This window comes from Echinops telfairi, unplaced genomic scaffold (genome assembly GCF_000313985.2).
Source record: "Echinops telfairi isolate 266 unplaced genomic scaffold, ASM31398v2 ScPeMD7_7468;HRSCAF=8506_0, whole genome shotgun sequence".
Classification (NCBI taxonomy): Eukaryota; Metazoa; Chordata; class Mammalia; order Afrosoricida; family Tenrecidae; genus Echinops; species Echinops telfairi.
In genome coordinates, this window is record NW_022111369.1 from 17,538,324 (window position 1) to 17,550,660 (window position 12,337).

Below are 12,337 nucleotides of genomic sequence, written 5' to 3' on the forward strand. Positions count from 1 at the left end.
AGGCACATTTATTTTCTTTACTGGTTCTTCCAAGAAGGAAAAAAAGAAAAAGCATGTTCAGCACACTCCAAACCCTTTAGAGCCTTCTTTTTCCCTCGTTTTGGGCTGACTACACCATTTATGTGCTTATTCAGCTGATCACTCAGATGACTCCATGTGCCTGCGCTATGATTTAAGGAGTTAGCAAGACAAATTGTAGAGTTTGCTGAAGAACATGTGTTTGTGTTAGATCATTTCAACAGAGACAATGCTCATCTTCATTGGTTGTGAGAATTTTCAGCTACTTAGGACAGGAAAAAGAGACAATAATGCCCTTCAAGTATTCATTTTGACCACCACTGGTCATAAGATAATGGTACATGGTGGTGCGGTGGTTAAAGGTGTCAGTTGTTAACCAGTCAGTGGTTCAAATCCTCCATCAGCTGCATGAGAGAATGATGAGGCTGTCTGCTCATGGAAAGATTTACAGTCTAGGAAACCCGATGGAACAGTTCCACTCAGTCTTGTACATTGCTATGAACCAGAATTAACTTGATAGTATTTGGCTTGCATTGTTGGATATATATTCAAAATCATTTGACTTAAAAGGGCAATCATAGTTAATGCCTTGCCCATAATTCCTGTCTTCCCAGTTGACAAGCAAAACATCAAAGTCTTAAAAAAAAAACACCAGGAATTAAAATTGCGAAGGGGTTTCTACCTCCAAAAGCTTAAGTGGCAAATTTTGTTTGTACCAATAATTTCTAAATAGGCAAGAGTTAAGTTCATGTATACAAAGTTCAGTTCCCAATGTGAGGTTCAGTAGGGCTGAGAGGTCCAGGAGTGTGGTGAGAAGAGGGGTGACCTTACATTATACAGGGTCCTAGAATTGTTATTTGGTACTTACTGTGCATGGTCTATAAATCAGCTACTCACACAGGTAGTGTTGTCCTTTCTTCTTGCTGACCGCAGAATCCACACGCAATAAGTCTCATTCTATTTCTCTTTTTGGCCTGTCCAGTTGCTAGGGATGCCCATGGGGCTCTTAGGCAATGTGATATAAAGGGAAACCTAATAGGGAAGTTTCTGGAAAACCTTTTGGCCTTCTTGATTTTAAAAAAAAAGGAGAAAAAAACGTGGCCCGTGCCATCGCTTTCTCTTTCTTATATGCGTACATGAAACCAGAAGTTGGAGTAGCCATCTTGGATGTTGAGCAACAGGTATGAGGAAAAGGCCCAAATAAGGTACAGATGTTGAACCTGACCTTTTCAAGGTAGCTACCTGCCTCCAGATTTCTTGTTATATGTTGTGGTGGTTACATAATCTAGTGTCAATTTGTGGATTAAGAGTGTAGGGGTGGTGTCTAGCCTGTCAATCTGGAGATAGCCAATGAGACCTCTGTGTGGGCATGGCCTTCTCCTGAGAATTTTGGGAACTGCTGTATTTTCCTTCCTGGAGGCGGGAGACTCAATCAATGCTCACTCCCTGGGAGACATTGCAAGCTGACAAGAAACACGGAACTACACTAGTGTCCTGAGCTGGAGAAGCCACATGGAACTACCCTGATGCAACCAGAGCCTCAGGAGCCGGAGAAGCCACGTAGAGATCCATGCCAGCTCTGAGATGGTTACAACGCCACTGGATCCACAAGACTTCCAACCCACGGGCCTGTGATCTTCCTGCATTCACCATCATTGCTTGTGTTTTGTGAGTCTGAAGAGGACTTTATAGATTGGTGTTGGGCATATGGGCTAATATCAGACTTATGGACTTGAGCTGGACTCGGTTGGGACATTTTCTCAATATGCAATTGTTCTTGTATATAAAATTCTTTCTTATAAACATATGCATGTTTATGAATTTGTTTCTAGTCTACCCAGACTAGCACATATGTGAAAATTTTACCCCTGCTAGGTCATGTGGAATTTTTATGGAAATTTTCTTAGCTATGGTAATATGAAAGGGCTTCAGAAAGCTCATAGAAAATGGAATTGAGAGACATGGAATTTTTCAAGAAATTTTATAATTGTACTTCTACAGCTGATATTCTTATTTTTCAGAAACATTTAGACTACATTAAAACATACAATTTTCTGTTGTGTAGGTCCCTAAGGGTCAGAGTCAACTCAATGGCAGTGGTGTGATAGTTAAAATAAGTGATTGAATATTTCAATTATAAAACAACTTACCAAAAGCAGTTTACTCTTTCTTGTGAGTAATCAAACTGTACAGCTGAACATTCTGTTAGGTCTAGGATCCGAATTGGTTCTGGTGACTTTATTTAAAAAGCAAGCAAAAAGCAACAAACCCATGTTAGCATAAAATGCACACACACACACACAATTCTGCTCATAATGATTCCCCTAACAATTCTCCTACGGTGGGCAGCTGTGAATTTTAATTTCACTAAAAGGACTAGAAATAGAGAAGCCATATAAAAGGAAGTCATACACCTGATTTGAAGGTAACAGGAGGATCCCTGATGACGTAGTGGATTATGCATTTGGGCTATTAACTTCAAAGTCAATTGTTCAAACCCACTAGCTTCTCAGTGGGAGAACAATGAGGCAGTCCACTCCTGGAAGGATTCACAACCTCCCTCACCCAGAGGGGTCATTCTCCTCTGTTATATGGCGTTGTTATGAGTCAGCATAAATTCAGGTACAGTGGTTTCTTTTTTTGGTAGCCTTTCATGACACTGGGTCATAAGAAGAGATAGTATTTATCAATTTACATTTGATGGCAGTGGATTTTAACACATGAATGGGAATCAGATTGGTCTTCCGTCTTAAACTTCTACTTGCTCAGAAGTTTTGTGTTAGAAAAAAGATAATTTTAATCTTCATGAAATGAACATGGGGAATGGGCATTTAAAACATACTTAATTTTTTGTTGTTGTTGAGGATATGCATGGCAGAAATATGCCAATTCGACAGTGTCTAGATGTCCAATCAGGGGCATTGCTCACATCTGAGGTATGCGACCATTCTCACACAAACTTTCTTGCTTCTCCCTCATCGACCTAAACTGACTTCTCTCTGCATTCTCTATGGAATATGTCCTCTCTAATCTGCTATGAATTTGATTTGAAAAGAGTACAATGAAGGCAGGCATTCTGTACTAGTTAAATGAAACTATTGCTTGGTTTTAAGAGGACTTCAGGATGCTTTTTATTGAAGGTTTGAAGATGATTTTAGGGCAATCGTTTCAGGGGCTCTTTCATCTTCCCTGGCTCCAGTTTAGAAGCCATTAGAATGTGAAATTCTGTCCTGCGTTTCCCCAGCTTTGATGGGGATTCTTCCTGACAGAAACCTTGATCCAATTTTCCTGTAGCCAGGCATCATCCAGGCCTTCTGATCTCATGACCAAGTAGACAGTTATCCAGTTAGCCACACATTCCAGCAAGTGAATGGAGTTTTAATAAACAGGAAAATGTTTTTTTTTTTTAAAAAAAAAGCAATAAATTGTAGCAAGAGAATGATTTCATTCTCTAAAACAGAATTATATTTTTCTGGAAACCATAGCATAGCTAGTCCAACAGAGCAATTTCTGTAATACCCATTTCATCTTTGCAAAAGAGCTCTGCTCATGTGAAGAATCAGAGATTCAAATTTCTAATAAATTCTTTTTGGGGTCGGGGATGGAATAAAAGATTTTCAGAAGTTTACAAAAAAATAGATGTTTCTTTCTTCTAGAGAGCTGATATACAATGGGAACATGTGTTACAATGTTTCTCACCATTTGGTCTTTGAAATACTTCAGTTCATTTCTGTGCAAAGTGAACCATCTTGTTTTCCAAGTCTGAGGACAAAATAACAAAGCAAAATTTAATTAAAAGACAGGGACTTTGAAGAGGAAAGCTATGTTTGAACTAGACAGTTTTCTTTCCTCAGTGTATTAGCCTTTTAATTCATTCATTTGATTTTGTAAAGTACAAAGGATATTTTGTTTAGTTAAAAGACTAATAAACAATATTTATTACTTAAAGTAAAATACACTATTTATTTATCATATTAGTCCTTAGCTAAAATAATAATCCTGAAGAAGATTATTGCAGTGAGAGTCATGCTTGGGGAAAAAAAAATTCAGAATATCTATAAAAAGTTGAATAATTTCATTCATTAATTTTATGATAATAGGCAGAGATATCATTTTAAAATATTAAAAAAATAAAATAGCCTAAATAAATATTCACGGTCGATTATAACAACTGGAATTTTCATCTTATTAGCTCTCTAACAAGAATAGAGAACTCTTTTTGAGTACTCACGACATAGAATCCTTGGAAGTTCATTGTACTTTAGTAATTTCTCACACCACAGTGGCAAATACTGTTATTTTTAAATTTTGCTAATAACAAAGTTCCAGTTCAGGGTCCTCAGACTACGTGATCTTTTAAATCTTATTTAAGAATTCGATGGCATTTGTGGCGATCATTCAAGATCTATTGTTTTCTTTTTGTGTTCCCAGAATCCTGAAACACACTTGGTTGTTACCAGAAAGGTTGGAAAGTTGAGCCCACCCACAGGCACCTCACAAGTACAGCCTGCTGATCTACTTCCAAAAGGTCACAGGCACTGGAAACCAACACTCTCTATTCCAAAGCCATGGCCATGAGTCAGAATCATCTTGACAGCAATGGGTTAGTCTTATTCTAGGCAGCAATCTTCCCAGTTAAGTGAAAGAACAAAGGACTTAAAAAGATAAATATTCTATGCATACAAATACTGTTTGCCCTCAAGAAGTATGCAGTGCAGCAAGGACACAAACGACTAATGTTTATGCTGAAACTCCAGCAAGGCAGTCAGTCCCCATGAGAGAAGATGTGTACCCTGACTCTTACGATAGGAAGAAATAACCATATTCAACAGGGATCTTACCACGTGGAAATAAGTGACATTAAAGGTACAATGATATAAATGGTAGGCAGTTTGATACCCTGGATAGTAAAGTCCTAAATTGAGTTTGCCGTGGGATTTTATCAAATACTTCCGTTAAGACATGGTGACCCTTTTACTGTATTTTAGATAAACAATTTATACAATTTGACTTATTTTTATAAAAAATAAATGTTCTATAATTAATTTACTATATTCATCTTCAATTATTCCATAAAAATGTGTGTTTTCTTGAGTATAAAATGTAGGCAATTATCAAGAAAGGTTTTACTACAGAATGTTCACGTCATTCCCATTATTTGGATGAATTAACTCTCCATCAAGATGAACCCTCCAAGCAGGTAAATATTAATTTCAAAACCACACACAAGAGCAAATAAGTGAACCCATTGTATTGCAGTTGATTCTGACTCTTAATGCCCTGTCCGCCAGACTAGAACTGCCCCACAGGGCTCCCGCGGCCTCTGATCTTTGCAGAAGCAGACTAACTAACTCATCTTGCTCCCCCAGAGCAGCCAGTGGGTTCAAACCATCAACCTTTGGGTTATTAACTGGGACAAAACAAGGTGGCAACTTTCTTGAGGGGAAAACAAACGACTGTCACAATGCGAGCGTTTGTGTCAGGATGCATTCCGCTCCTCCTGGCTGACGTGCTTCCTTACCTTGACCAAGCCCCCTTGTTTGGTGAGGTAGCCTTCTTTGGTCCCCAGCTGAAAAAGAAAACAGCATCGAGTGAACCGAGAACAAATGATTTTTATCCTTATCTATTTGGCTCCTTTGTGAACTTGAAAAACAAGTTTGCCTTTCATCAATCAATCATTGGTCCCCGTTCCTTCTTCACCTGGGCACTTGGAAAGGGTCTGTGTGTGATGAGAGATTGCAGATGGGATCCTCCAGCACAGCCCTGGGCAGCAGGCAACAACGGAACTATAGAAAGCCCTCTAAACTACCATCAATAGCGACTTGAAAATACAAAAGCCACATCTTTTCACTTGCAAAAAAATAGTTTGGGCCAACGTGTATTCTGTGAAAGGCAGCTCTTTGGACTGTTGTGTGCTATGACACACATGTGCACATCCACATCCATGCATGCGCTTCGATGGTCTGTATATACTCTGGATAAAGGAGCTCTCACTGCCACCAAGCCGATTCTGACTCACAGGGTCCTGGAGGAGAGGGTAGAGCTGCCCTGGTGGGTTTCTGGGAGTAGCTCTGTACAGAAATAGACTCATCTCTGTCCCAGGAGTAGCTGTTGGTTTTGAACTACTGACTTTGTAGTTAGCAGCCCATTGAGTAACCACTATGTCATTAAGGCTCCTTGGATAAGGGAAAGTAAAGGAATTTCTTAGTTCTGGGTTTCATGGTCTTTATTATGCTAACGTGCTTTAGGGATTTTTTTAACAGGGATCTTTAGGTACTGAATTTCCAATATTCATTTTTCACAGATAATCTCTTGAGACCCATATTCCATGGGATAATTTCCAGAAATGCAGATTTATTTACACTTAACTTGTCCAAAGGGGCTGAAATGAAAAGGCTTCATTTCTTTTAATCTCCGAATCATTAATTCAGGGGTAAAGACAGTATCACACACTTGGTGAGCATCTATGTAGTATAAGGAATAGCGGTGGGGGGTAGTGAATAGAAATTTGCATAAGACAAGGACCCTAGGATTAAGAAACTTAACATTTCCTTCATATATTTTAGAAGAAATTGAATTCCTGGTAGGATATTTTTGTTCTAATATGATGTCATAATATGTCTGGTAATAACAAGAAAAAAAACGAATAAAAAGTGGGAAATGAGTTAGTTGAGGGCAAGTTTCTTTTTATGGGAGTTTCCACAGGATTTTCTTTTTTTTGGCCTGAGGTAAATTCTTCCTACCAAATAAAAAGGGGAACAACAATCATCATAGCAAAAAAAGGAGTTAAAACAAGAATGGTAACTATGATTGACGCATAATCACCCCCCCCCAAGGGGGATGAACAACAGAAATGTGGATGTAAGACATGAAAACAATATTAATTTATAATTTCTCAAGGGGTCCTGAGGGTTGGAGGGGGCAGGGAGCGAAACAGGAGGAGCTGACACCAAGGGCTCAAATAGAAAGTAAATGTTTAGAAAATGATGATGGCAACATATGTACAAATGTGCTTGATATAATTGATGTATGAAATGTCATAAAAGCTGTAAAAGTCCACAATAAAATTTTTAAAAATAGAAATAGTAACTACTGATTTTTCCTTTCACCATATTTATTCAACATACATGCTGAGCAAATCTGAGTATTTTAAGAACACAGCATCAAGATTGGTGGACAGTTTGTCAACAATATGGGATATGTAGATGACTAGATTTTGCTTGCTGTAGGTGAGAGTAACTTTTTTAAAAAAAATCATTTTGGGGGGGTTCTTACAGCGCTGATAATAATCCATACATCCATGTGTCAAGCACATTTGTACATATGTTGCCATCATTTTTCAAAACATTTCCTTTCTACTTGAGCACTTGGTATCAGCTCATTTTTTGCCCTCCCTTTCTTACCCTCCCTCCCTCATGAACCCTAGTTAAATTATAAATTACTATTTTCATAGCTTACACCATCCATTGTCTCCCTTCACCCACTTTTCTGTTGTTGGTCTCCCTGCGGTGGAGCGGGGGTATATTAATAATTAATCATTGTAACCAGTTCATTTTCACAGCATTAAAGTAATAGTGAACCTCTCAGGTGTCCATTTAGTTATTGTTGAACTAAAATTGGTGGATTTGATATCACACAATCAGTGATTTATTTTGACATTAAAGAAATTGAATTCACTGAATTGAATTTAGGCACTAGATTATAGAAATGGCAAAAAAATGAAAACATTTTGGGTTGTTGCAAGTTAATGTCTGTAGAGACAAAATAATTAAGGAACCGAAACTGTTATATAGTTTGAAAATGATGTTGGCAACATGTATACAAATGTGCTTGATATAATTGATGTATGGATTGTTATAAAAGCTGTAAGAGTCCCCAATAAAATGATTTATAAAGAAAAATAAGCATAACAACCACACACACACACACACACACCAACTACTATATAGAAGACCCTGATATGATTATTCATTGAAATCAGGATGAAGAATTGTACTCCTCTTTATCCTACCCCCCCGACACACACACACAAATAATAGGCTATAAATCTATTATTTTTCCCATGGACTTGAAAGATAAGTAAAAGGCTATAGAGAGAGTCATTGAGAATATTAATTTCCTTAAATGCTTCTGGAGTAAAGAAATAATTCTCTAACAGATTCATTTTATTTTTAAAAATCTATGGTCTACAACAATAAAAAAAGTTTGTTAAGAGCTCCCATCAGAAACAATCCAAATGCTTGAACTTGGACTGAGGACTACGCTTGTTCGCTTCCTATTGTTCCCGTCTCCCTGTTTACCTGCTATCCTGCTGACTGGATGGCTTGCCTACCGTAATAACAATAAAAACAACCATAAAGCCTCATGAAGGAAGATAGGTATAGGTGTGTGTGGACACAAGGGCTGCAGCCTAGTGCAGGGATTGCGGAAAGAGAGAGAGAGAGAGAGATGGTTGTGGCGGCAGCTTGGTGAGAGACTGGGCAGAGAGAAGGAGGGTTTTACTCAGAAAGGAAAAGGTGATGGGTCAGTGCAAAGTGTCAGCGTTGCGTTGACTGAGTAGACATCTGTGATGAGGGATGTTTTTGTTTCCAAAGTCGATGTCGCCAGGCTTTTCTTCCTCAGCAAAAAGCTAGCAAGTTTGCCCGGAGTGGTTTGCCACCACAATGGAGAGAGCCACACACACAGGACAGTGAGACAGGACAGTAAGACAGACAAGACATTAAGCAGGGCAAAGATTTCATAAGCAACGTACACTTGGCCGGTCATGAAGCAGGTCCCCCCACGATTTGATTAAGCCCACAATGCCCAGCGGTAAGGCAGTGGATTTTATTGGGGACCCCCATCGGCTTGCCTCAGCCCTCTTCCTGCTTTCCCATTGACCCTTATTCTTGCATCCTGATTGGTTCTCATTCCAGCATAACGGTTGGTCCCCTACTTCTGCACCTCATTATCGGGGGGGTGGGTGCTCATCAGTAGGCTGTTTGGACATGGTCTATGGAATGAATAACGTGAGGCCATCGGGATGGGTCATCTAGACCTCTAGCTGTCCTTGATATGGCCAGTAGAACGGATCGTGTGAGGCAGTTTGGACGAGTCATTTGGACCGCCAAGGTCTTCCAGGCTTCTCGCTGACCCTGACAAGGGAGGAGGCAGCAGTGGCTTGGAATAGGATGATGAACCCCGAGTTCAGTGAGTAGGAAGTCTAGGAGGTGGATAGTGGTGTAGCCCCTGGAAATTGGTTACATTGAATTGGTCCTCAGAAAAGTCAGCATACTAAGACCAATAAGAGTCACATCCCCCACAAATAGAAGGGAGCTACAGATATGAATAAGGGGGAACTAGATGGCGCCTTGGGGAATTGGGTTGAGAACTGACGTGTCATGGTGAGTTCCAGGATTTACAATGGCTAGATATGTAAATGTGTGTGCAGCCATATGAGGAGGGCTTCAGAAAGTTCAAGGAAAGCTAGAATGAGAACATAATGGAATTTACCTGTGAACTTTCTGAAGCTCCTTCCTGTCTGTGGACATACACGAGAAGCCCCGGTGCTTCAACAGTTACGCAGTTGGTGGCTTGAACTCACCAAACAACTCCGAGGGGGGACATACCTGGTGATCCCCCTCTGAAGAGATCACAACCTAAAGAGCCCAATGGGGCAGCTCGACTCTGTCTCATGAGGGTGCTACGCACCAGAAATGGACCCGATATCAGCCCCTAATAACAACACATACTCACGCGTGTGGTTTTTCTAGTTCCAACAGAATTGACTAAGAGAATAATACCCCAATAATAATAATTACATAGCACTCAGATCTTAATATCCAGAGCTCCATACTCCAGAAGAAAAAAAAAGTCCAAACAGGAGAGGAGGCTTCCTGAAGAAATGGTTGATTTTAGAGGCAGGCACAAAGCAAATTCAAGACCAGCCTGGGGCATCTTGCTATTATAGACAGTAAGAAAATGCTCAAAGAATGAGGCCATATTTTATGGACATAGAAGCTACCTTTAACAGTCTTTCATTGGGCAAAACTGGGAAAATTTGAGAAACTGTAACAAACGATCATCACAATTATGAATATGAATATATAAATCATGTTCGATGATTGAATAAATAAGGATAAAATTCATTTCCATAGAGTAGAATAAAATCTATGTACAAGGAACGACAAATCCAAGGATCACCGTGTGGCAGCAGTCAGTGATGATTCACGCTAAGAAGAAACATTCATCGATGTTAGAATTGGTGGTAACATTTTAAAGGGGAACAGGATGTTTACATTGTCTCAATAACCTCCCCACAAAATACTGATTAGTAACCAAGAGAACAAAGTAATTTTAAAGTAAAGAGACCTGACAGATGCCTTATAATCAAAGTTGACACACTCCAATGGGACACATGGAAATGCTGTGTCCCCGAGTGGAGGCAGGGACGGGCAAAGCAGACGTCTGTAGCATTTCCACCAACAGTACATCCTCTCAATCTAATGGTGAGGTAATGGCAGACCAGCCAACATTGAGGAAGAGTACAAAATAACTGACCTCTAGATTTTCAGAAGTGTTAAAGTTACAAAGCCAAACAAAGACAGGGGAAGTGTCCCAACGCGAAGACTTCAGAGAGAGAACAGCTAACTGTTCTTTGTGATCCTTTGACCTGGAGAACCTTACTGAGGAACCTGGTGGAACGTCAGTGACCTGTGGATTGATTTTGGGATAGCCAGATGCACAAGCTCCTTTTTCCTGGAAGGACAGCCTGTGATCAGAGCTGTCTGAGCCCCCAAATAAAATGACTTTTAAAAAAAGAACAGCCGGAAGGCTCACACACTTTCGACGTGGCATCAGGAGAGACCAGTCCCTGGGAAAGGACCTCAAGAGTGGACATGGTGGCAAGAACCATGGGTTCAAACAGAGCAACAATCGCGAGGACGGGCAGCACTTCATTTTACTGTCCACTCACTAGCACCTAACCGTTACGACAGTGACAGCAGCACTGTACCAATGCCAACTTCCTAGTTTTAAATACCCTGTCGTCAGACACTGCTGAAGAGCAAAGTATGCTGCCCGTCGTGTGGATTGCGACTCGGCGTAAAGGAAAACTTTCTCAAAGCAGGGCCAATACACAGCATCATGATAAAGGTAGAAAAGACTCAGGTTGTCAGGGACTTCATTCTACTCCGACCTTGATCAATGCTTATGGAAGTAGCAGCCAAGAAACCAAAAACTGCATGGGATTGAGCAACTCTACCGCACAAGATCTCTTTTATCTTTTTAAGTTTCGCTTTCGCCTCTGAGTCAAATGAAAACTGGACATTGAATAAGGAAGACAGAGGAAAAAATATATACGTGAATTATGGTGTTGGTAAAGGCTATTGAAAGTACATGGATTGTCAGAAGCAAAAATAAATCCGCTTTGGGAGAAGTAGAACCAGGATGCTCCTTGGAGGTGAGGATGGTGAGCCTTTGTCTCGTGTACTTTGGGTATGTGATCAGTCTACCAGGAGAGACTGGTCTCTGGAAAAGGACATCATACTCAGCAAAAAAACCCAGAAAGCTTGGTGAGAGGGACTGATGGGAGGCCTGCAATAATGGGCCGTGCTCTGTTCCAGGGTGCACACGGTCACCGTGAGTCGGCACCTAACAACCACAGGTTGTTGGCTAGGCATTGAACTCCTAACTGCAAGGTCAGTATTTCAAACCCACCAGCCTCTCCAAGGGAGAAAATGGAGGCTATCTATTCCTGTAGAGATGGACAGTCTTAAACCCCAAGGGGCAATTCCACTCTGTCCTACAGGGTCCACATGAGTCCGAATCTACTTGATGGCAGTGAGTTTGGTATATTGTTTTTTGTTTTGTTTGTAGGAAATGTACATTGCAGTATTTGAGGTGATAGGACATCATGCAGACAATTTTCTCTCAGTTGCCTCAGGACAAAACAGGATAATGTGTACTATTTTGGCAACTTTTCTATAATTCTGAAATGATTTCAGTCAGACTAACATGTAAAATTAAACAGGATTGAATAAATAAAATAGGACATTCAAAAATGGAATAATAAGAAATTTTAATGGTGTTTCAAAAACTACAAAGGAGACATGTACGTTATTCACAATTTATAATGAACGTTTCAGAAAGAATAGATTATGACTATTTTCTTTCTATCTATCCGTCAATCATTTATCTTTCAGAAAGAGTCTGGAAGGACAGACACCAAAATGTTAAGTGTGAGAAGAGATTAGAAATGCAAGGGCAGATTACTGGAGACAGGCACGTGCATGTGAGGTGACCAAAAAGAGGAACTAGAGGATGTATCAAGGAGATAACC

The 12,337-nt window shown here is 39.9% G+C and overlaps 1 protein-coding gene across 1 annotated transcript in view; it reads right to left on the bottom strand.

The window, feature by feature from the left end:
- Positions 1-12,337, bottom strand: part of DAPP1 (dual adaptor of phosphotyrosine and 3-phosphoinositides 1) — a 78,663-nt gene that overhangs the window by 2,243 nt on the left and 64,083 nt on the right. Inside the window, exons 5-7 of the mRNA XM_004703441.4 lie at positions 5,540-5,587; positions 3,718-3,780; positions 2,169-2,254 (exon numbers count right to left, since the gene is read on the bottom strand). Of these exons, the coding sequence (XP_004703498.1) occupies positions 2,169-2,254; positions 3,718-3,780; positions 5,540-5,587 (197 nt within the window). The remainder of the gene's footprint in view (positions 1-2,168; positions 2,255-3,717; positions 3,781-5,539; positions 5,588-12,337) is intronic.